General features: G+C 38.5%; 1 protein-coding gene across 1 annotated transcript in view; it reads left to right on the top strand.

Annotated features, from left to right (window-relative positions):
• LOC137433066 (ankyrin-3) overlaps positions 1–26034 on the top strand; it is a 482046-nt gene that overhangs the window by 194722 nt on the left and 261290 nt on the right. Inside the window, exons 7-8 of the mRNA XM_078784014.1 lie at positions 14547–14645; positions 15117–15215. Coding sequence (XP_078640140.1) covers positions 14547–14645; positions 15117–15215 — 198 coding nt within the window. The remainder of the gene's footprint in view (positions 1–14546; positions 14646–15116; positions 15216–26034) is intronic.

Genomic DNA, 26034 nt, shown 5'->3' with positions numbered 1-26034 from the left:
TCGGATGAAGCACTACTGGTTTAGTTATGCGATTAGCCAATTGATTATGAAAATATTTTGTGATAATCTTTTATTGATTTTAATTATACAATTAATCAATCAATTAGTGTACACCTCTCCCTCCCAATGCAGCCTCAATGAGCTGCACTGCGGTATTGCCGGGCGCCGGAGGCACCCCGGCAATGCCGCGCTGCAGCATATTTAATTATTTGGCATGGGGCGGTGTACTTTGAATGTATGTGTACTTGTTGTACACCGCTCCTTTCCTATGCCATCTCCAGGCATTGCAAATCGTCATTGCCGGGCACCAAAGGGGGCTCGGCAGTGACGCACGCTGAAAGAGAGTACTCAGTTTTCACTCTGGTTTCTTGTTTTCTTGTTGTACACCGCACCTTTCCTATGCCATCTCCAGGCATTGCAAATCGTCATTGCTGGGCACCGAAGGGGGCTCGGCAGTGACGCACGCTGAAAGAGAGTACTCAGTTTTCACTCTGGTTGTTTTCTTGTTTTCTTTCTTTCTTGGTTGTCCGGACGATATCTCAGCCATCCTTTGAGCTAGGAAGCTGAAATTTCGGCACAGTAGTGAGCAAGTCCTTTGTCAAATACGGTATTTTTTGTTTTTTGAATAATCAATTAATTGAGGAGTTATTTAATTATTAGCGTTTAATTAAGTACTTATTTAATTAATTAAATTTCATTTATCTTCTGACCATTATTAACTCAGGCACCTTTTGAGTTAGGAAGCTGATATTTGGACATGCCAATGACCAGGTGATTTGGCTGCAAAGGATATTTTTGATTTATTAATTAATCAATTAATCGATTAATTATTTAATTATTCGATTAATGACAAAAAAATTTTTTTTTTTTAAGTTACAGATTCTGATGAAATAGTGGTAGTTTATGTGTTCTCTGACCAAATTGATTAATAATTTAATTTTTTTATGATTATTATTTATTTATTTTCATTATTAATCATTTATTTATTTTCTTTCTCATTTGGCCAATATCTCAGGCACCTTTTGAGCTGGGAAGCTAATATTTGGACATGAGTGACCAAGTGATGTGGCTATCAAGGATATTTTTGATTTATTGATTAATCATTTCATCTATTAAGTATTTATTGATTAATCGATTAATTATTTATTGAGTAATCAATTAATTATTTAATTTTTTATAAATGACTTATTTAATTAAATTTCTAAAAGATACATCTTCGGATGAAGCACTACTGGTTTAGTTATGCGATTAGCCAATTGATTATGAAAATATTTTGTGATAATCTTTTATTGATTTTAATTATACAATTAATCAATCAATTAGTGTACACCTCTCCCTCCCAATGCAGCCTCAATGAGCTGCACTGCGGTATTGCCGGGCGCCGGAGGCGCCCCGGCAATGCCGCGCTGCAGCATATTTAATTATTTGGCATGGGGCGGTGTACTTTGAATGTATGTGTACTTGTTTGTTGTACACCGCTCCTTTCCTATGCCATCTCCAGGCATTGCAAATCGTCATTGCCGGGCACCAAAGGGGGCTCGGCAGTGACGCACGCTGAAAGAGAGTACTCAGTTTTCACTCTGGTTTCTTGTTTTCTTGTTTGTTTGTTTTCTTGGTTGTCCGGGCGATATCTCAGCCATCCTTTGAGCTAGGAAGCTGAAATTTCGGCACAGTAGTGAGCAAGTCCTTTGTCAAATACGGTATTTTTTGTTTTTTGAATAATCAATTAATTGAGGAGTTATTTAATTATTAGCGTTTAATTAAGTACTTATTTAATTAATTAAATTTCATTTCTCTTCTGACCATTATTAACTCAGGCACCTTTTGAGTTAGGAAGCTGATATTTGGACATGCCAATGACCAGGTGATTTGGCTGCAAAGGATATTTTTGATTTATTAATTAATCAATTAATCGATTAATTATTTAATTATTCGATTAATGACCAAAAAAATTTTTTTTTTTAAGTTACAGATTCTGATGAAATAGTGGTAGTTTATGTGTTCTCTGACCAAATTGATTACTAATTTAATTTTTTTATGATTATTATTTATTTATTTTCATTATTAATCATTTATTTATTTTCTTTCTCATTTGGCCAATATCTCAGGCACCTTTTGAGCTGGGAAGCTAATATTTGGACATGAGTGACCAAGTGATGTGGCTATCAAGGATATTTTTGATTTATTGATTAATCATTTCATCTATTAATTATTTATTGATTAATCGATTAATTATTTATTGAGTAATCAATTAATTATTTAATTTTTTATAAATGACTTATTTAATTAAATTTCTAAAAGATACATCTTCGGATGAAGCACTAGTGGTTTAGTTATGCGATTAGCCAATTGATTATGAAAATATTTTGTGATAATCTTTTATTGATTTTAATTATACAATTAATCAATCAATTAGTGTACACCTCTCCCTCCCAATGCAGCCTCAATGAGCTGCACTGCGGTATTGCCGGGCGCCGGAGGCGCCCCGGCAATGCCGCGCTGCAGCATATTTAATTATTTGGCATGGGGCGGTGTACTTTGAATGTATGTGTACTTGTTTGTTTTCTTGGTTGTCCGGACGATATCTCAGCCATCCTTTGAGCTAGGAAGCTGAAATTTCGGCACAGTAGTGAGCAAGTCCTTTGTCAAATACGGTATTTTTTGTTTTTTGAATAATCAATTAATTGAGGAGTTATTTAATTATTAGCGTTTAATTAAGTACTTATTTAATTAATTAAATTTCATTTATCTTCTGACCATTATTAACTCAGGCACCTTTTGAGTTAGGAAGCTGATATTTGGACATGCCAATGACCAGGTGATTTGGCTGCAAAGGATATTTTTGATTTATTAATTAATCAATTAATCGATTAATTATTTAATTATTCGATTAATGACAAAAAAATTTTTTTTTTTTAAGTTACAGATTCTGATGAAATAGTGGTAGTTTATGTGTTCTCTGACCAAATTGATTAATAATTTAATTTTTTTATGATTATTATTTATTTATTTTCATTATTAATCATTTATTTATTTTCTTTCTCATTTGGCCAATATCTCAGGCACCTTTTGAGCTGGGAAGCTAATATTTGGACATGAGTGACCAAGTGATGTGGCTATCAAGGATATTTTTGATTTATTGATTAATCATTTCATCTATTAAGTATTTATTGTACACCGCTCCTTTCCTATGCCATCTCCAGGCATTGCAAATCGTCATTGCCGGGCACCAAAGGGGGCTCGGCAGTGACGCACGCTGAAAGAGAGTACTCAGTTTTCACTCTGGTTTCTTGTTGTACACCGCTCCTTTCCTATGCCATCTCCAGGCATTGCAAATCGTCATTGCCGGGCACCAAAGGGGGCTCGGCAGTGACGCACGCTGAAAGAGAGTACTCAGTTTTCACTCTGGTTTCTTGTTTGTTTTCTTGTTGTACACCGCTCCTTTCCTATGCCATCTCCAGGCATTGCAAATCGTCATTGCCGGGCACCAAAGGGGGCTCGGCAGTGACGCACGCTGAAAGAGAGTACTCAGTTTTCACTCTGGTTTCTTGTTTTCTTGGTTGTCCGGGCGATATCTCAGCCATCCTTTGAGCTAGGAAGCTGAAATTTCGGCACAGTAGTGAGCAAGTCCTTTGTCAAATACGGTATTTTTTGTTTTTTGAATAATCAATAAATTGAGGAGTTATTTAATTATTAGCGTTTAATTAAGTACTTATTGAATTAATTAAATTTCATTTCTCTTCTGACCATTATTAACTCAGGCACCTTTTGAGTTAGGAAGCTGATATTTGGACATGCCAATGACCAGGTGATTTGGCTGCAAAGGATATTTTTGATTTATTAATTAATCAATTAATCGATTAATTATTTAATTATTCGATTAATGACCCAAAAAAATTTTTTTTTAAAGTTACAGATTCTGATGAAATAGTGGTAGTTTATGTGTTCTCTGACCAAATTGATTACCAATTTAATTTTTTTATGATTATTATTTATTTATTTTCATTATTAATCATTTATTTATTTTCTTTCTCATTTGGCCAATATCTCAGGCACCTTTTGAGCTGGGAAGCTAATATTTGGACATAAGTGACCAAGTGATGTGGCTATCAAGGATATTTTTGATTTATTGATTAATCATTTCATCTATTAATTATTTATTGATTAATCGATTAATTATTTATTGAGTAATCAATTAATTATTTAATTTTTTATAAATGACTTATTTAATTAAATTTCTAAAAGATACATCTTCGGATGAAGCACTAGTGGTTTAGTTATGCGATTAGCCAATTGATTATGAAAATATTTTGTGATAATCTTTTATTGATTTTAATTATACAATTAATCAATCAATTAGTGTACACCTCTCCCTCCCAATGCAGCCTCAATGAGCTGCACTGCGGTATTGCCGGGCGCCGGAGGCGCCCCGGCAATGCCGCGCTGCAGCATATTTAATTATTTGGCATGGGGCGGTGTACTTTGAATGTATGTGTACTTGTTGTACACCGCACCTTTCCTATGCCATCTCCAGGCATTGCAAATCGTCATTGCTGGGCACCGAAGGGGGCTCGGCAGTGACGCACGCTGAAAGAGAGTACTCAGTTTTCACTCTGGTTGTTTTCTTGTTTTCTTTCTTTCTTGGTTGTCCGGACGATATCTCAGCCATCCTTTGAGCTAGGAAGCTGAAATTTCGGCACAGTAGTGAGCAAGTCCTTTGTCAAATACGGTATTTTTTGTTTTTTGAATAATCAATTAATTGAGGAGTTATTTAATTATTAGCGTTTAATTAAGTACTTATTTAATTAATTAAATTTCATTTATCTTCTGACCATTATTAACTCAGGCACCTTTTGAGTTAGGAAGCTGATATTTGGACATGCCAATGACCAGGTGATTTGGCTGCAAAGGATATTTTTGATTTATTAATTAATCAATTAATCGATTAATTATTTAATTATTCGATTAATGACAAAAAAATTTTTTTTTTTTAAGTTACAGATTCTGATGAAATAGTGGTAGTTTATGTGTTCTCTGACCAAATTGATTAATAATTTAATTTTTTAATGATTATTATTTATTTATTTTCATTATTAATCATTTATTTATTTTCTTTCTCATTTGGCCAATATCTCAGGCACCTTTTGAGCTGGGAAGCTAATATTTGGACATGAGTGACCAAGTGATGTGGCTATCAAGGATATTTTTGATTTATTGATTAATCATTTCATCTATTAAGTATTTATTGATTAATCGATTAATTATTTATTGAGTAATCAATTAATTATTTAATTTTTTATAAATGACTTATTTAATTAAATTTCTAAAAGATACATCTTCGGATGAAGCACTACTGGTTTAGTTATGCGATTAGCCAATTGATTATGAAAATATTTTGTGATAATCTTTTATTGATTTTAATTATACAATTAATCAATCAATTAGTGTACACCTCTCCCTCCCAATGCAGCCTCAATGAGCTGCACTGCGGTATTGCCGGGCGCCGGAGGCGCCCCGGCAATGCCGCGCTGCAGCATATTTAATTATTTGGCATGGGGCGGTGTACTTTGAATGTATGTGTACTTGTTTGTTTTCTTGTTTGTTTGTTTTCTTTCTTGGTTGTCCGGACGATATCTCAGCCATCCTTTGAGCTAGGAAGCTGAAATTTCGGCACAGTAGTGAGCAAGTCCTTTGTCAAATACGGTATTTTTTGTTTTTTGAATAATCAATTAATTGAGGAGTTATTTAATTATTAGCGTTTAATTAAGTACTTATTTAATTAATTAAATTTCATTTATCTTCTGACCATTATTAACTCAGGCACCTTTTGAGTTAGGAAGCTGATATTTGGACATGCCAATGACCAGGTGATTTGGCTGCAAAGGATATTTTTGATTTATTAATTAATCAATTAATCGATTAATTATTTAATTATTCGATTAATGACAAAAAATTTTTTTTTTTTTAAGTTACAGATTCTGATGAAATAGTGGTAGTTTATGTGTTCTCTGACCAAATTGATTAATAATTTAATTTTTTTATGATTATTATTTATTTATTTTCATTATTAATCATTTATTTATTTTCTTTCTCATTTGGCCAATATCTCAGGCACCTTTTGAGCTGGGAAGCTAATATTTGGACATGAGTGACCAAGTGATGTGGGCTATCAAGGATATTTTTGATTTATTGATTAATCATTTCATCTATTAAGTATTTATTGATTAATCGATTAATTATTTATTGAGTAATCAATTAATTATTTAATTTTTTATAAATGACTTATTTAATTAAATTTCTAAAAGATACATCTTCGGATGAAGCACTACTGGTTTAGTTATGCGATTAGCCAATTGATTATGAAAATATTTTGTGATAATCTTTTATTGATTTTAATTATACAATTAATCAATCAATTAGTGTACACCTCTCCCTCCCAATGCAGCCTCAATGAGCTGCACTGCGGTATTGCCGGGCGCCGGAGGCGCCCCGGCAATGCCGCGCTGCAGCATATTGTACACCGCTCCTTTCCTATGCCATCTCCAGGCATTGCAAATCGTCATTGACGGGCACCAAAGGGGGCTCGGCAGTGACGCACGCTGAAAGAGAGTACTCAGTTTTCACTCTGGTTTCTTTCTTGTTTGTTGTACACCGCTCCTTTCCTATGCCATCTCCAGGCATTGCAAATCGTCATTGACGGGCACCAAAGGGGGCTCGGCAGTGACGCACGCTGAAAGAGAGTACTCAGTTTTCACTCTGGTTTCTTTCTTGTTTGTTTGTTTTCTTGTTTGTTTGTCCGGGCGATATCTCAGCCATCCTTTGAGCTAGGAAGCTGAAATTTCGGCACAGTAGTGAGCAAGTCCTTTGTCAAATACGGTATTTTTTGTTTTTTGAATAATCAATTAATTGAGGAGTTATTTAATTATTAGCGTTTAATTAAGTACTTATTTAATTAATTAAATTTCATTTCTCTTCTGACCATTATTAACTCAGGCACCTTTTGAGTTAGGAAGCTGATATTTGGACATGCCAATGACCAGGTGATTTGGCTGCAAAGGATATTTTTGATTTATTAATTAATCAATTAATCGATTAATTATTTAATTATTCGATTAATGACAAAAAATTTTTTTTTTTAAGTTACAGATTCTGATGAAATAGTGGTAGTTTATGTGTTCTCTCACCAAATTGGTTAATAATTTAATTTTTTTATGATTATTATTTATTTATTTTCATTATTAATCATTTATTTATTTTCTTTCTCATTTGGCCAATATCTCAGGCACCTTTTGAGCTGGGAAGCTAATATTTGGACATGAGTGACCAAGTGATGTGGCTATCAAGGATATTTTTTATTTATTGATTAATCATTTCATCTATTAAGTATTTATTGATTAATCGATTAATTATTTATTGAGTAATCAATTAATTATTTAATTTTTTATAAATGACTTATTTAATTAAATTTCTAAAAGATACATCTTTGGATGAAGCACTACTGGTTTAGTTATGCGATTAGCCAATTGATTATGAAAATATTTTGTGATAATCTTTTATTGATTTTAATTATACAATTAATCAATCAATTAGTGTACACCTCTCCCTCCCAATGCAGCCTCAATGAGCTGCACTGCGGCATTGCCGGGCGCCGGAGGCGCCCCGGCAATGCCGCGCTGCAGCATATTTAATTATTTGGCATGGGGCGGTGTACTTTGAATGTATGTGTACTTGTTTGTTTTCTTGTTTGTTTGTCCGGGCGATATCTCAGCCATCCTTTGAGCTAGGAAGCTGAAATTTCGGCACAGTAGTGAGCAAGTCCTTTGTCAAATACGGTATTTTTTGTTTTTTGAATAATCAATTAATTGAGGAGTTATTTAATTATTAGCGTTTAATTAAGTACTTATTTAATTAATTAAATTTCATTTCTCTTCTGACCATTATTAACTCAGGCACCTTTTGAGTTAGGAAGCTGATATTTGGACATGCCAATGACCAGGTGATTTGGCTGCAAAGGATATTTTTGATTTATTAATTAATCAATTAATCGATTAATTATTTAATTATTCGATTAATGACAAAAAAAATTTTTTTTTAAGTTACAGATTCTGATGAAATAGTGGTAGTTTATGTGTTCTCTCACCAAATTGGTTAATAATTTAATTTTTTTATGATTATTATTTATTTATTTTCATTATTAATCATTTATTTATTTTCTTTCTCATTTGGCCAATATCTCAGGCACCTTTTGAGCTGGGAAGCTAATATTTGGACATGAGTGACCAAGTGATGTGGCTATCAAGGATATTTTTTATTTATTGATTAATCATTTCATCTATTAAGTATTTATTGATTAATCGATTAATTATTTATTGAGTAATCAATTAATTATTTAATTTTTTATAAATGACTTATTTAATTAAATTTCTAAAAGATACATCTTTGGATGAAGCACTACTGGTTTAGTTATGCGATTAGCCAATTGATTATGAAAATATTTTGTGATAATCTTTTATTGATTTTAATTATACAATTAATCAATCAATTAGCGAACACCTCTTCCTCCCAATGCAGCCTCTATGAGGTGCACTGCGGTATTGCCGGGCGCCAGAGGCGCCCCGGCAATGCTGCGCTGTAGGATATTTCATTATTTGGCATGGGGGCGGTGTACTTTGAATGTATGTGTACTTGTTTAATTATTTGGCATGGGGCGGTGTACTTTGAATGTATTTGTACTTGTTGTTTTAATTTTTTGTATTCTGTAAATTGTTTCTGGATTTCTAGTATAATAAAGTTCAGTTTTTATATGTATAGTATTTCCTTTCTCCTTCCACAATAATATGAAAATAAAATATGCGAGTATTATTACTAGAGGACAGTATTTTCTTTCCGGACGTCACTTAGCCACAAAAACAAAACCGATAGTGTAACTGCGGTGTAGCCGGGCTTGTTTGATTATTTTAGTTCAGCGGTTCTTAACCTGGGGGTCGTGACGTACGCGCATACGCGAACAAAATACTGTGTGTGGTATGTACCTTTGTTAGGTTCCTAAAAATGGGCTCAACAAATTGATATGTTATTTATGACCCCTCCATGACCCCCGGAAACCCCAAACGACCCCCAGGTTCCAAACCGCTGCTTTCGTTGAAGATGATAGTTTGACCTGGGTGGGGATACCAGTTAACAGTTAACAAAGAATGTAAGTATTAATTTTATTTCAATAAATTCCACATTCCTGTGCCGCCTTCAGTGGAAAGAGTTATTCAGACATTGATAGCGGGTTCGTGAAGGACTTGGACACAAAACGTACCCTGTCTGAATGTTGCTCTATCCAGTCAACGACGAAACTACAAATGTGGAATCCGCGGATGTCACGGATGGAAACACTTAGGTCATTTCTTCATTCTGCTTTAAACTCAATATCTCGTTATTTTCATTCCAAACAGCATCATTCATCATTCCAATCACAAATGAATGCTATTGTATTAATATATCAAAATGAGATATTAAATCACGATTGTATTGAGATATTATCAAACCAGCGAACCGTCGTCATCTGTTCACTTCCGGATTCGGGAGCAAGGCCTGTGTCGATCACAGTTCAAAATCATAATTGTATTGAGGAATTTCTGAAACCTGCCTTATGACACCCACTGGGGCCCCAAAACGTTCCACAGAAGGTTGTTATATTTCCTCTTCGTAAAATATGCGACTGTAGTGGTTACTAAACTCTGTTCCCTGTCATGTGACCAGATCCTCAGCTCTGATTGGCGGACATTTGTGAGGTACATACATAAATATATACATTGGATGGACAGACAAGCGCTGTTCCAGACAGTATTGTGCTCAGGGCTACACCGTAAAAAACAACTATCGGTACAGATCTAGGAATGGACTCGTGTGGATAATAGACATTGTAGTGTGTGTGCGTGTGTGTGTGTACGTGTGTGTGTACGTGTGTGTGTACGTGTGTGTGTACGTGTGTGTGTATGTGTGTGTGTACGTGTGTGTGTGTGTGTGTCTGTGTGAATAAGAGAGAGAGACAGAATTGTCAGGAACAGAAATGAAAAAACGAGATGTGTGTGTGTGTGTCTCTGTGTGTGTGTGTGTACGTGTGTGTGTGTGTGTGTGTGTGTGTGTGTGTGTGTGTGTCTGTGTGTGTGTGTGTGTGTGTGTGTGTGTGTGTGTGTGTGTGTGTGTGTGTGTGTTGTAAAGGATAGCACACTTAGCAGTAAAATAATTTAAGTTCTTTATTAATAGCCAGAGGTTTCAAACGCAAACCAGTTCTCTTCCTCAGAGGCGTTGAGTGTGGTGTGATAGTGAAATCGTTGAGTTCCGTTGGGGACGGTTCACGTCATGGATTGGTCCAAGTCCTTGCCAACCACAGAGCTTCCCTGCATTCAAATGACTGTCATTTTTGACGTTGTAATTGATTGTGACAGAAGACGGAAGCCTCTCTTCAGTGAAAGACACATGAAAGCCTGCTTGGAGTTTGCAAAATAGCACCTAAAGGACTCTCAGACTGTGAGAAACAAGATTCTGTGGTCTGATGAAACCAAGATTGAACTGTTTGGCTTCCGTCTGGCCACTCTGCCATAAAGTCCAGATCGTTGGAGTGTTGCAGTGATGGTTGTCCTTCTCGAAGTTTCTCCCATCTCTACACAGGATCTCTGGAGTTCAGCCAGAGTGACCATCGGGTTCTTGGTCACCTCTCTTACCAAGGCCCTTCTCCCCCGATTGCTCAGTTTGGCCGGGCGGCCAGCTCTAGGAAGAGTTCTGGTTGTTCCAAACTTTTTCCATTTAAGAATTATGGAGGCCACTGTGCTCTTGGGAACCTTCAATGCAGCAGAATTTTTTTTGTAGGCTTCCCCAGATCTGTGCCTCGACACAATCCTGTCTCTGAGCTCTGCAGGCAGTTCCCTCGACCTCATGGCTTGGTTTTTGCTCTGATATGCATTGTCAGCTGTGAGACCTTATATAGACAGGTGTGTGCCTTTCCAAATCATGTCCAATCAATTGAATTTACCACAGGTGGACTCCAATCAAGGTGTAGAAACATCTCAAAGATGATCAAGAGAAATGGGAGGCACCTGAGCTAAATTTCAAGTGTCAGCAAAGGGTCTGAATACTTATGTCAATGTGATATTTCAGTTTTTTCATATTTAATAAATTTGCAAAACTTTCTAAAATCCTATTTTCTCTTTGTCGTTCTGGGGTATTGAGTGTGGATTGATGAGGGGAAAAAAAGAATTTAAACTATTTCAGCCTAAGGCTGCAACATAACAAAATATGAAAAAAGTGAAGGGGTCTGAATACTTTCTGAATGCACTGTATGTATGTATGTATGTGTATATATATAAAAGAAAGTTTTTGTTTGTTTGTTTGTTTGTTTGTCTGCACGTGCTAATCTCCTGAACGGTGAAAGATAGGAGGAAACCTCTAAAACAAAAAATGTCGGGACGGGTCCCGGGAAGGTTATAGGCTTGGTGGCGAGGCCGGTTGAGGCCCACCTCAGCCGGGCTGGGCCCATTTCGCAATTAAAAGCTGAGCTGAATTATAGTAGTCAATCTTCTACGGCCGCGAGTAAAAGCTGAATTATAGTAGTAAATTCATTCAAAATAACTAAAAATCTCGGACGGGCCCCGGGAAGGTTATAGGCTAGGTGGCTAGGTGGCGAAGCCGGTCGAGGCCCACCTCGGCCGGGCTAGGCCCATTTCGCAATTAACAGCTGAGCTGAATTGTAGTAGTCAATCTTCTACGGCCGCAAGTAAAAGCTGAATTATAGTAGTAAATTCAATCAAAAAGAACCAAAAATGTCGGGACGGGCCCTGCGAAGGTTGTAGGCTAGGTGGCGAGGCTGGTTGAAGCCGCTTCGGCCTGGCTGGGCCCATTTCGCAATTAAAAGCTGAGCTGAATTATAGTAGTCAATCTTCTACGGCCGTGAGTAAAAGCTGAATTATAGTAGTAAATTCATTCAAAAAGAACTAAAAATGTCGGGACGGGCCCCAGGAAGGTTATAGGCTAGGTGGCGAGGCCGGTCAAGGCCCACATCGGCTGGGCTGGGCCCATTTAGCAATTAAAAGCTGAGCTGAATTGTAGTAGTCAATCTTCTACGACCGCAAGTAAAAGCTGAATTATAGTAGTAAATTCAATCAAAAAGAACCAAAAATGTCTGGACGGGCCCCGGGAAGGTTATAGGCTAGTTGCTGAGGCCGGTCAAGGCCGCCTCGGCTGGGATGGGCCCATTTCGCAATTAAAAGCTGAGCTGAATTATAGTCGTCAATCTTCTAAGGCCACGAGTAAAAGCTGAATTATAGTAGTAAATTCATTCAAAAAGAACCCGGGCAACGTTGGGTGCATTCGGCTAGTATTTATATAAAAGTCCACTTAATCAATGCCAAGCTTTCTTAAATTTCAAACACAAATTTGTCATCTTATTGAAGATAGGTATTCATATTCTTTAATATTATTATAGAGTTATTATTGACTGACACTTTGTCTTCAATGAATAAATGAGTAGTGAATAGATTTGAGAGAAAGATAAAATTATGTGAGCAGTCTGACTATGCTCTGGAGTGCATTACAACACTGTTGGGAAAATATTTATGGATTAAAATACATAAACGAATTATATCAATCCCAAATGGTGTTGAGGGAGTTCTCCTGGCCAAAGGTTACATGTAACAATTTGATTCCTCTATCGCAATGTGTTACTCCATCCTTAAGGATTAATGAGAAACCTGAGAAAGTGATTTTGGTTTTCATGTTCTCTTCACATGGGTAAATGTATTTGGGGAGACAGGACTACTAATTGGTCTGTCAGTGAAGCAATGGGTAGGCTACGCTTGTCAAATCTAATTTAATAAATTTGCTACTGGACTCATACTTTTGCACCCCACTATATATCTTATAAACAATTTCGAGTGTTTGTGTATTTGTTTGTCTGTGTGTTAGTCTGTGTATTTGTTTGTCTGTGCGTTATTATTTCTTGATCGAACTGTAGGCACCTAGAGGCCACACATTTTGGGTGTAGGTACTTCAGAATGTGGGCAAGGTTTTAAGCTACCACACGTTGGCCTTGAGGCCGTTTTGAGGCCAGAAAGGCTGTTATAAAGGTTATATTGGGTTGTGGGGTCAGGTAGAGCTCCTGCTGACCCGCAGACAAAAGGTAACCACCATGAGACCAATGACTCCAAAGCTTTTCAATGTCAATCCAACACGTCCCGAAACCACTACCTTCTTATGAATGTAATATTGTAAATAATTTCAAATAGCTGGGTACTTTTTTCCCGGGCAGCGCCGGGTATACTCCTTGGTATTTTCCTTGGTATATGCAGTTATACAAATGAAAATTCAACTGAGACGTTTCGTAATTATTTCCAAATTCTCAGGACCATTTGCACACCTTGATTTTTAACATGTTCATTGCTAACTACGAGTGAGTATTCTCGTCGCGCTAGTTTTACCAGATTCTGGTACTACGAGTATTCTTGTTGAAAGATTAGGTAATCAGAATATGCTGCCATGCCAGATAACACAGCACATGATCTGCTGGTATTTCGGTGAACATAAATCAATGTAATAATCATGATCAAATTTGTGTTGTACCATTACATGCGATAATGAAAATCACTAAAGTGCGTAAATATGATATCTGCACAAAGTCAACTTCAGCTCAACTAAGACTAAATAAAGAGATGGCTACAACGTGAAAATAAATGATTATAACTGAAATAAGCTTGTTCTACATGATCCAGGGCATTTTCTTGCCAGCAAGAGTCGGCACTCGACGTGTTAAGGACTCTCCAACATCCTTATGGGCTCAGTCACATAAGCATTTTCCCTCTAATCTAGTTGAAACATGACCATTTGTGTGCTACAGCAGCAGGGCTTCTCTGTGGCTACGCATTTCCCCAAGAGGGACTGTTGTCCTGCGCTAACTCATCCCACCTGTCTGTGCCCTTCTGTCTCTCCATGCTGCCTGGCTTGCTCACTCGCCCATGCCAGATGATGCTGAATCAGACCACAGAGGTACCGCTTGCCGAGTGCGCTACACTGACTGTCCACCCTTCCCTTCTTTCTTGCCCTTCCCGTATCTTTTCACACCGGCCTTTTGTACCGTTGCTTGACACAGTGCCTGAACGCGCCTTGACACAGTGCCTGAATGCACCTTGACACAGTGCCTGAACGCACCTTGACACAGTGCCTGAACGCACCTTGACACAGTGCCTGAACGCACCTTGACACAGTGCCTGAACGCACCTTGACACAGTGCCTGAACGCACCTTGACACAGTGCCTGAATGCACCTTGACACAGTGCCTGAACAAAGCTGCTGTGGATTTTTATGTGCATTCAACCTTGATCCTCTTTCAGTAGTTTTAATACATTACACAGACATTCAGGAAAGCTTGTTATCATAAAAAATGCACAGCATGAATCATCTCTTGAGCTGTAGATCTTGGCTGAAGGCGGAATGGCATTTGTAATTCTGACCATTGTTATGTCCATGTCATGTTTTGACTTTGTGGTAACAATTGTTTCCTGCAGAGCGGTTTCACTCCCTTACATATAACTGCCCATTATGGAAACATCAATGTTGCTACGTTGCTTCTGAATCTGGGTGCCGCTGTGGACTTCAAAGCACGGGTACTCTTCTTTACAGCAATGTTAAGGTGGAAGAGTTTCAGTATAGTAAATGTTATCATCGTGACCAAAGTACAATAATTGCCAAAGTGGAATTCTTCATGAATATTACGAGGGTGGTTCTTGATACGGTTACACTTTTGTTAATATCTGTGGGTGTGCATAATTTATCATCAAAATTGGTACATTGGTCACACTACGCACATGTCTGCTGGCTCTGACATCCTGAAAGTCTTCCAGTTATGCCGATGTGTACTTGAACCAGATAGAGATAGATAGAATTTGTAAATGCCCTCGGATGGACGAAAGGAATACACAGTTTTTGACAAAGGAGGGGTTGAAATGTAACTGGAGATCTGAGCGGATGGTTTATGTATTGTGATGATAATGATGATGATACAATTTAAAGAAGGCCCATCTATTGATTTCACATTGTGAGAGGCAAAGCTGTGCTGATTTTCCTGCATTTTATAGAATGGCATCACCCCTCTGCACGTGGCAGCAAAGAGAGGAAACACCAACATGGTGAAGCTACTGCTGGATCGAGGAGCCACAATTGATGCCAAGACCAGGGTGTGTCTCAGATCATCTTTTAGATATATTAAACAATGCTCATAATATGCATGTTATGACTTAATCTTCCTTTTTATCTTTTTAAAATAGTGGATTAGGAAAGATAAAATAATATATATCATGTTGAATCATTTTCTTAAATTATTCTTCAATTTATATCTGTTTGATTTGATCCATTATTAATTCATCGACCGAAGTCTGGTATTGGCTTAGCAGTTAGGGTGCCCGCTTGGGATCCTAGGATCCTGGGTTTGAATCCCGGTCGATCGCTGAATTAACGCCAGGGGAGTTGACAGCCTGTCATCCTTCCGAGGTCAGCAAATTGAGTACCAGCTCACTGGTAATTCCCTGTGTGTCGCAAGAGGCGACTAACAGGGTTGGCGGCAGGAAGGGCATCCGGCCATAAAACATTGCTTCAAAAAGGGGACCATTGTGCCCGAAATAGGCCAACCCCTGCTCTGCGGGGAAAAATGGCCTCTAAAAGTGGTTCTATTAATTCATCAACCTCTTACATTTTCACGTTCATTACATAAATCACATTTTAAAAGGAAACCAAGTGCAGTAGTGAGATTTATATTGCCATGGTGCTGCCCCAACTCATTTGACCTTATTCGATTCCATTTTGGATTCTCGCCGTTTATCGATCTTCTTGGTTGATTGTAGAATTGCACAAGTATTATTGAGCAATGCAGGTCAACCATATGAACCACGCAAAGAGTGCAAACAAAACAACAACATGCATTTTAAGGCCATTTTCCCTGCTAGAGCGGGGGTTAGCCTTGCGGGCCCCATGACGATCTTCTCCATTTTGCCCTATTTTTTGCATCTCTCCTTGTTAACCCCCTTGCCCGCATTTCTTCTTCCACCATCTCTAGCCAAGTCTTTCTAGGTCTTCCCCGTCCTCTACTTCCTTCTACATTCATTTCCATCACTCTTCTCAACCAGTCACTTTCATCCTTCCTCAACACATGACCAAACCATCTCAACCTGTTTCTCTTCACAGCATCAATCACAGGCTCTATTCCCATCATCTTTCGCAATTCATCAGTTGTCTTCTTCTCTCTCAACGATACTCCGCATATCCACCGAACCATTCGCATTTCCACCCTTTCCAGCCTTTGTTGCTGCTCAACGTTCATTACCCATGTCTCGCTCCCATAAATCATAACACTTCTCACACATGCAGCATACACCTTTCCCTTCAGCTACAACGACACTCCCCTTTTGATTTCCACACCACTCAGTTCCCGAAACTTCTTCCATGCACATCTCACCCCAGCAACCGTTGCCGAGTCTGATCCACCTTCTCCATTCAACATGTCTCCTTGGTAGCAAAATGTTTTCACACCTTCCAGCTTCATGCCGTCTCCAAGATCCAACTCAACATTTCCTCCATCTGTGCACTCTGTGCACACCTTACACTTGAATGTAGCTGCCACACTGGTTAATGACCCTCTCAGACCACTACATTTTTGATGAACCCACTCAGCGCACATTGTACATTGAATGGAATTCACTCCGACACCCTTCCTGCACACAGCACACGGCCACTTCCCAGTTCTTTCCACCTCACCGCTTGCTTTACCACTTGCCATCACCTTCGTTTTTCTGATATTCACCTTCAGACCTTTTGTCTCCATACATTCCTTCCACTTGTTCATCTTCTCCTTCAGTCCATCCATACTTTCCGCAATCAACACCAGATCATCTGCATACAACAACTCCCACGGTAAACCCTCCTTTACGTTCTGAGCCAGCACCTCCATCACAGCTACAAATAGTAGTGGACTTCGTACTGACACCTGATGCACTCCAACCTTCACCTCAAACTCACCACTGTTCCCGTCCTTCGTCCTTACAGCTGTGCACGCTCTCGTACATTGCCATCACTACTCTGATCAACCATTCCTCCGCTCCTAACTTTGTCAATGCCCATGTCACTACATCGCGTGGAACCCTATCGAATGCTTTCTCCAGATCAACAAACTCAAGAAACAACTTCTTCCTCTTCTCCATGTACTTCTGCAACTGCCTTACAATAAAAAGCGCGTCTATCGTTCCTCTTCCTGGCATAAATCCAAACTGCATTTCGTCGATCTTCACTTTCTTCCTTATTGTTTTAATGACAGACTACAACAAAAATAATTTGATATTTACTGGTGCAATATGATAATTATGTTTGGTACGTGGCCTTGCGACAAAATCAAGGGCTAAATTTAACGCCCAAGTAATTAATAACCTCGTAAATTAATAACGCCTATTGTGCACAATTGACATTTTATTACCAACCAATGCCATGCCGAGGGTTAAATAATTATCAAAGGGAAGCGTAAAGCTCCCCTCCCTTTATGTGGGATTGTTTCTCTGTATGCAACTTTAACATGGTGACTGAAAATGCGTTTCTCGGCTTCTACAGGACGAAATCGGCTGCAAATTTCAGAAGTAATTGTACGTTGAAGTAAAATGTTCCAAATTTTAGCAACGTCTGTTTACGCTTTCTTAAGTTTTATAAAGAAAACCCTCGAATTCACGTTTGTGTCTGTCCAGCCGTCCGTCCATCCACCCAAAATGTATTGGCGCTCATGTCTCAAGCTCTATACATCGAAACTAGCTGAAACTTGGAATATACATCGGCCAATAGGTCTGGTTAATGAATTTCAAAACAAATTCCACCTAAGTGCCATAGTTTTTGTTTTAAAATTAAATATATATAAATATATAGACATAAATAAATATTATACGGTATATATAAATATATATATATATGAACGTGGCTCAGCTCACAACGCTCGCCTCACCACGCGTTGTCACAGAGGAATAATGGGCTTGTTTTAGCTGAGGATAATGACTGTACCTGAGTTGCTGTTTTGTCCTGATTTGCACCAATCATAATACAAACAATCATTTTGCACAAATGTTTTTGCAGTGTTTGTGATATTACATTTTTATAATAAATTTAGGTTGAAGATTTAGCTTAAAAAAATATATAAAAATTCAAAAAAAGAACCCTCAGCACATACATACGGGAGGGTTAGGTACAGACTGAAAGTTTGGGTCAATTACACCGCACCACCACATAATTAAAAACACCTCACCACCATGTAATTAAAAACACCTCACCAACACGTAATTAAAAACACCGCACCATCACGTAATTAAAAACACCTCACCACCACATAATTAAAAACACCTCACCACCACGTAATTAAAAACACCTCACCACCACGTAATTAAAAACACCTCACCACCACGTAATTAAAAACACCTCACCACCACATAATTAAAAACACCTCACCATCACGTAATTAAAAACACCTCACCACCACGTAATTAAAAACACCTCACCACCACGTAATTAAAAACACCTCACCACCATGTAATTAAAAACACCTCACCACCATGTGGTTAAAAACACCTCACCACCATGTAATTAAAAACACCTCACCACCACGTAATTAAAAACACCTCACCACCACGTAATTAAAAACACCTCACCTCCACATAATTAAAAAAACCTCACCACCACGTAATTCAAAACCCCTCACCAACAACGTTCTTAAAAACACTTCACAACCACGGAAACAAAAGTTTGAGGGAGTAGTTCAGTGACAACACAGACACTGCCCACATCTGTAGATATATAGATCGATGACTGTATCTGAGTTACTGTTTTGTCATGGTTTACACCAATCATCATACAAACAATTATTTTGCACAAATGTATTTGTTATATACGCGATATTACATTTTATGATCAATTGAAGTTGAAGAGTTAAGTTTTAAAATGTTTTTTTTCTTTTCCAGTGTTTGACTTTTTTTAATTTTTTTTCCATTTTCTATTTTTTTCCCCAGTGTGTTATATCGTCTTGAATATATAGTCTTGTACGATGAACAAATGCATTTTGTTCGTATTTAAAATGTATCTTGGGGAAAATGCCAGGGGTACAGAAAAGGTCCCTTTATATGGTATCTGCCATGTGGCAAACTGTAGAAAAGAAGGGACATTCTTGTAAAAATGCCAGGGGCATAGAAAAGGTCCCTTTATATGGTGTGTGCCATGTGGAAAACTTTAGAAAAGAAGGGACATTCCATAGCTTGTAAGATGTCAAACAATACAAAATAAGGGACATTCAAAACATCTCGTGTGCATGCTGGACTTGTGTTCTTAGGAGGAACCAGGTAATGCTCTAGAAAAATTAATATAAAGGGGCGCCAATTTGATTCATACACCTGCATGAAGAAGTAAATGTATTTTATTTGCCAGATCTAGGGCACCCCTTTATTATAACATTTCTAGAGCATTACTTGGTTCCTTCTAAGAACACAATGGCTGTACAGCATGCACACGAGATTTTTTGATGCCCCTTATTTTGTATTGTTGGGCATTTTCTACAAACGATGGAATGTCCCTTCTTCTCTATACTTTGCCACATGGCACATACCCTTACATAAAGTGGCCTTTTCTTTGCCCCTGGCATTTTTCCCAAACATCATTTAAAGGCTTGAAATACAATGTGTCAGAGACTTTATGGGAACATTTTGAGGTGCTAGCTTTCTTGTATTATACCAAGAGGAGGTTATTGTCAGTACTTGTTCAAAAGGATTAAAACATACAGGTGTTCCGAAAAGACCTGGACAAATTTGGTTGTTCATATATTTCGTTCCACAAATGCTGCACTGACCAACAAAACCGGTGTGTACCCCGGTTTAGAATAGGTACAACGTATCCCTGCGCATCGTAAGAGGCGACCAAGGGTTGGCGTCAGGAAGGGCATCCGGCCATAAAAACATTGCCTCAAACAGGGAGCCATGATTGTCATGGGGCCCGCAAGGCTAACCCCCGCTCTAGCAGGGAAAATGGCCTTAAAACGATCATTCATTCATTCATTCATTCATTCCACAAATGCTGCACTGATACCCTTTATTTTATATGATACAGAAACTCAAAGTTTTCTTTATATTCAGGTCTGGTAGCTTAATGTAAAAGAAAATGGCGACTCCACAGGAGAAAGCTCAGTGCATCAAATGGTTCATCGAGACGAGATCCGGCACACAAGTTAAGCGTAATTTCCATATAAGTTATAAATGGAATCCACCATCGTGAAATATCATCAGAGAGCGGTCGGTACAAGGGGCTTAAGGAGACCGCAAGTTGTCAGAAACAGAAAAGTACCGGTCGACCAAGCACAAGTGCAGCAGACATTGAACGAGTGTGTGAATCATTTCAACAAAGTCCCAGAAATCAATCCGACGCACATCCAGAGAACTGGGACTACCAACCACCACAACAACAACAACAACAACAGGCATTTTAAGGCCATTTTCCCTGCAAGAGCGGGGGTTAGCCTTGCAGTCCCCATGACAATCTTCTCCATTTTGCCCTATTTTCTGCTTTTTTCTTTCCCTATTTACTACCAACCACCACTGTACACAGGATTTTGCATCCAGAGAACTGGGACTACCAACCACCACTGTACACAGGATTTTGCATCCAGAGAACTGGGACTACCAACCACCACTGTACACAGGATTTTGTATCCAGAGAACTGGGACTACCAACCACCACTGCACACAGGATTTTGCATCCAGAGAACTGGGACTACCAACCACCGCTGTACACAGGATTTTGTATGAAAGACTGAAGCTTTATGCTTATAAGGTGTAGATTCTGCAGGAACTCAAACCAAATAACGAACCCAAACGCAACGCGTTTGCCTTGGAAATGCTCAGCCGCACAGAGGATGACGAAGATTACCTGAAAAGGTCATGTTCACAGACGAAGCTTGGTTTCATGTATCGGGGACGGTCATCTGGCACAATGTGAGATCTGGGGCTCTGAAAATGCCCACATGGTCATTGAACACATACGTGAGAGTCCAAAGGTCAATGTGTGGTGTGGCCTTCTCAATGACCACTTGGTGGGACAGCTTTTCCTTGCGGAGGACACAGTGACCTCAACAATTTACATTAACATGTTGGAATGATTCACCTTCCCACAGATTGAAGACCTGCAGCCCGATATCATTTTTCAATAGGACGGCGCGTCCCCTCATTGGGCCCTGGTCGTTTGAGCCTTCCTGAATGAAAAATTTCCAGGTTCCTGGATTGGCCGAGACGGACCAACTGCCTGGCCCCCACGATCACCAGACATATAATCCCCCTTGATTTTTTTCTGTGGGGGTTTGTCAAAGATGTTGTCTACAACAAAAAGGTGGCATACGTGAAGGATCTTCGTTCTCGGATCACAGCTGCATGTGCACTGGTAGACACAAATATGCTGAGCCGACAATGGCAAGATCTCGTGTACCATCTTGATGTCGTTCCTGCTCATGACAAACGGAGCTCACATTGAACATGCACAAAGTTTTGAGTTTTTGTATCATATAAACCACAAGGTATCATTACTTGCGAATATCTAAGATTTTCCAAGTATATTGGTTGGTCTTGTGCGTTATTCTGTCTCTGTTTGTCTGTCTGTTTGTCTGTCTGTCTGTTTGTCTGTCTGTCTGTTTGTTTGTCAATCGCCTATAGGTCACAATTTTCAACTGATCTTCACTAAACGTCACCAAATAGTAGGGTTAGTCATATGCAAGAGGCCTATTGTTTTTGGGGTCAAAAGGTCAATAGGTCAACATAGGCAAAACATCACCAAATTTGTTAAGTTTCCAAAATGCTCAATTTTCATCCGATTGACTTGGAATTTTAAGAGGATTTGCAAATATGGTCACTGAAATCAACCACCAAGTATTTTTGAGGTCAACATAGGCCAAAAGGTCAACATAGGCTGAATTTCTAAGATCCTCAATTTTCATCCGATTGACTTGGAATTTTAAGAGCATTTGCAAATATGGTCACTGAAATCAACCACCAAGTATTTTTGAGGTCAACATAGGCCAAAAGGTCAACATTGGCCATATTTCTAAAATCCTCAATTTTCATCCTATTGACTTAACATTTGAAGAGGATTTGCATATCTGGTCACTGAATTCAACCACTATGTATTGTTGAGGTCAACATAGGTCAAAAGGTCAATATAGGCCAAATTTCTAAAATCTGCAATTTTCATCCGATTGACTTGGAATTTTAAGAGGATTTGCAAATATGGTCACTGAATTCAACCACCAAGTATTGTTGAGGTCAACATAGGCCAAAAGGTCAATATAGGCCAAATTTCTAAAATCCTCAATTTTCATCCAATTGACTTGGAATTTTAAGAGGATTTGCAAATATGGTCACTGAAATCAACCACGAAGTATTTTTGAGGTCAACATAGGCCAAAAGGTCAACATAGGCCGAATTTCTAAGATCCTCAATTTTCATCCGATTGACTTGGAATTTTAACAGGATTTGCAAATATCACACTGAAATCAACCACCAAGTATTTTTGAGGTCAACATAGGCCATATTTCTAAAATCCTCAATTTTCATCCTATTGACTTGACATTTGAAGAGAATTTGCATATCTGGTCACTGAATTCAACCACCAAGTATTGTTTAGGTCAACATAGGCCAAAAGGTCAACATAAGCCAAATTTCTAAAATCCTCAATTTTCATCAGATTGACTTAAAATTTTAAAGAGGATTTGCATATATAGTCACTGAATTCAACCACCAAGTATTTTTGAGGTCAACATTGGCCAAAAGGTCAACATAGGTTCAAATTTCTAAAATGCTCAATTTTCATCCGATTGACTTGAAATTTTAAGAGGATTTGCATATCTGGACACTGAATTCAACCACCAAGTATTTTTGAGGTCAACATAGGCCAAATGGTCAACATAGGCCAAATTTCCAAAATCTTCAATTTTCATCCGAATAACTTGAAATTTGAAGAGGATTTGGATATCTGGCCACTAAATTCAACCACCAAGTATTTTTAAGGTCAACATAAGCCAAAAGGTCAACAACTGCCAATTTTCTAAAATCCAACAACTGCCAAATTTCTAAAATCCTCAATTTTCATCTGATTGACTTGATATTTCAAGAGGATTTGCATACCAGGTCACTGAATTGAACCCCCCAATTATTTTTGAGGTCATCATTGGCCAACAACTTAATATAGGGATTTCGCAAGTATTTGCTATGCACAACATATTTCTTGTATCATTTGCGGTAATAAATATTGTTATGTTTGTGGGGGGTAGGCATGAAATACCTTAAGAAAGTTCAGAATGTGTAGATTAACGTGCTCCGCAAAGCCATCTCGATGTACGTAAGTAGGCCGTCTGTCCAGGTAAGAGCGTTTGCATGTCCCCATGACTGGCTTGGCGTTGTGCTAATTAATGCTAGGGCTTAAAGATTAATTCCGCAGTGGGTAATTTGCCTGCTGTGGTCTTCCATTCCGTTTTATTACATTCGGCCAGGCAGGAAATTGAGGGCTCAGTTAAACAACAACAACTATAACAAATGGACTCGTGCACTCACGGCGTCGTCAGGGCCGACAGGGACAGCATTTGCCGATCGGCAAGGGAACGAGGTCATCCGAACATTCCCGGACAGAGATTAGACTCCGCCCCCCGACGTGATGGGAAGGTCACGCCACGGCCTTCGTGATTGGTCGGAGTGATGGATCATGGAATGGCGCTCGGTGATTGGACAGAGTGTGACGTCAGTGTGGAACATTCGAGAGCTGAAGGAAAGAGAAGCTGTCTCGCATTTGTGATTCCTTTTTGTCCTGACATTCGTTGGAGGCGGTCGCATTTCTCTTGTGTGCTGGCTTTCAAGAGAACGGCTGTGTTTGCCTTTCTCTCTTTGTTCTGGCTTGGTTGCGGGCGGTGGTGCATCTTTGGTTCGTGTGCACTTGTGGAAAGAGTTCCTGTACTTGTGCTCCTGTACAAGAGAGGTTCGGGCAGCCGTGCCATTTTGTGCACTTCCCGCTTGGTGGTTTGGAGGCGACAAACGACCAGCAGGCTTTAGCAGATAACTGGGGACGCAGAGCTGAGTGCCGGCCGATTACCAAATCATTTTATTTTCTTTTATCATTCCCTTGTTTGTATATGAGAATGAATGGAGACGTCTCAAATTAGGAAATAGTTTTTCCCTCACATTCATTTCATTTGGTTTACAATTACTTTTAATAAATTCATTATTTGTTGAATTTTACTTTTCTTGTCCTGGTTCGTTTCTTTGTTTGTGGGTTCGGATTAACCCAGTGTCAGCTTTCCGTCCCAGGTAAGATTTTGAACCTTCCCACGCGTGTCAGAAGTAATCCCGCCAAGTTCGAAATATGCCTCGGAGGGAAAGCTCGTTCCGGTTATTCGTCCTCTTGTGGTGTTAACCCCGGGGACACGACAATATATTTACAACCAAAGTTGTCTTGTGTAATATATCTTGGTCTTTTGGAACACCCTTTGTAATGTATCTTTCCTTCAAGAAAACATTCAGCTTTGGCATTAAGGGGCTTAAGTAACCTTTGTATTTTCACTTCCAACTCAAATCAATATCTATCATTCATCATATTTGTGGAAGAGACTGGAGTGAGCAAGGATGATTAGTGCCATGCACCAGGATGCAGGAGATTAGGATTTAGTGTTTTATTTTTGATCTTTTTAAAAAATCTGCAGAATCTTTACATGCAGAAGCCATTGTCCAGGCTTTGCACTCTATTGCAGAATACATAGTCATACGAAGGAGATGTTATGTTGACAGACAGCACAGATACCTTAACACTCTTCCAATGAACTTTGTACTCTGTAGTCTGTAAGGCAAGATCATGCCTGTGTCGAGGAATTTAAATAATTAAATTAATTGAATGTTAAAAAAATCCAATGTCCCCACCAATCAGAAGATTTCCACAGAGTTTAATACCCATAGGATTTCACCTGGTACAGTAGAGATATACATCAAAGAAAACGTCATAAAGACACACCAAATACACCAGCATATACAGTATCAGTATCAGTATCAGCATACAGTATTGACAGCCAAGCAAAATCCTAAATTCTGAATTCGAGGCAAGTTCCTTTATAATGGCTGGAAACTAAAGAAATGGAATTGGGAGGGGCAAGTAGTGGGAGGAGAAAAGATGGGTTTGGTCGAGTGAAGTATGGGTGGGATGGATGAAAATATCGAGAGATGCAGTGTGATTGGTCGAGTGTGGAGTGAGTGGGGAGGGGGGGGGGGGCGGTCGAGAGATCGGGCGCCGAGAGAAAAAGATAAGACCTGCATATGTCTTTTTTATTGAGGACATCTGTTTTTCTCATTGGCCACATCAGACTATGCGGAGCCAGAACTCTTTAATTATGCTTGAAGACTTCAGGGCCATAGGAAGGTCAAGCTTCATTTCTCAATGCTCTGCATTTTTCAAAACTTTCTTTGTACACCCCGCAAGTTAAGTGGATATATCTTTTACTCATTATTTGCTTTTAGAAAGAACTTCCTGTATGAGTTTTGCAAGCACATTTCTGTAATTAACATTATTGTTCCCAGGATTTGAGCATTTTTCTAGTTAACCAGTAAGGGTTATCATACCACTACAACAAACCAAGATTCATGTTCAAACTTCAAACTTGCATGCCATTAAATAACAAAGTCCTTATTTAATTTATTACTGCATCAATTATAGGTATTTATTTCCCAATTGTCATATAAGTGTTGTCATATGGCTTAATAAATCACTCAAATCAACTGCATAGTGATTTATATGAAAAACACATACTCGATCAAGAAAGTTAATTATTATTGCATGTGGAATTGCAGTTGCCTCAGGGAAGCCATTAATCATTAATCCACTCGGTCACGATATCCTCACCAACACAAAAAAAAAACAACAACAAAAAAGTAATCCAAATTCAAGGGGTTAATATGCAAAGGTTATTTA

Source organism: Myxine glutinosa, chromosome 8 (genome assembly GCF_964187855.1).
Source record: "Myxine glutinosa chromosome 8, kmMyxGlut1.1, whole genome shotgun sequence".
In the NCBI taxonomy this organism is placed as follows: domain Eukaryota; kingdom Metazoa; phylum Chordata; class Myxini; order Myxiniformes; family Myxinidae; genus Myxine; species Myxine glutinosa.
The sequence above is the reverse complement of the archived record's forward strand: the minus strand, read 5'-3'. Positions and strand labels throughout refer to the sequence as shown.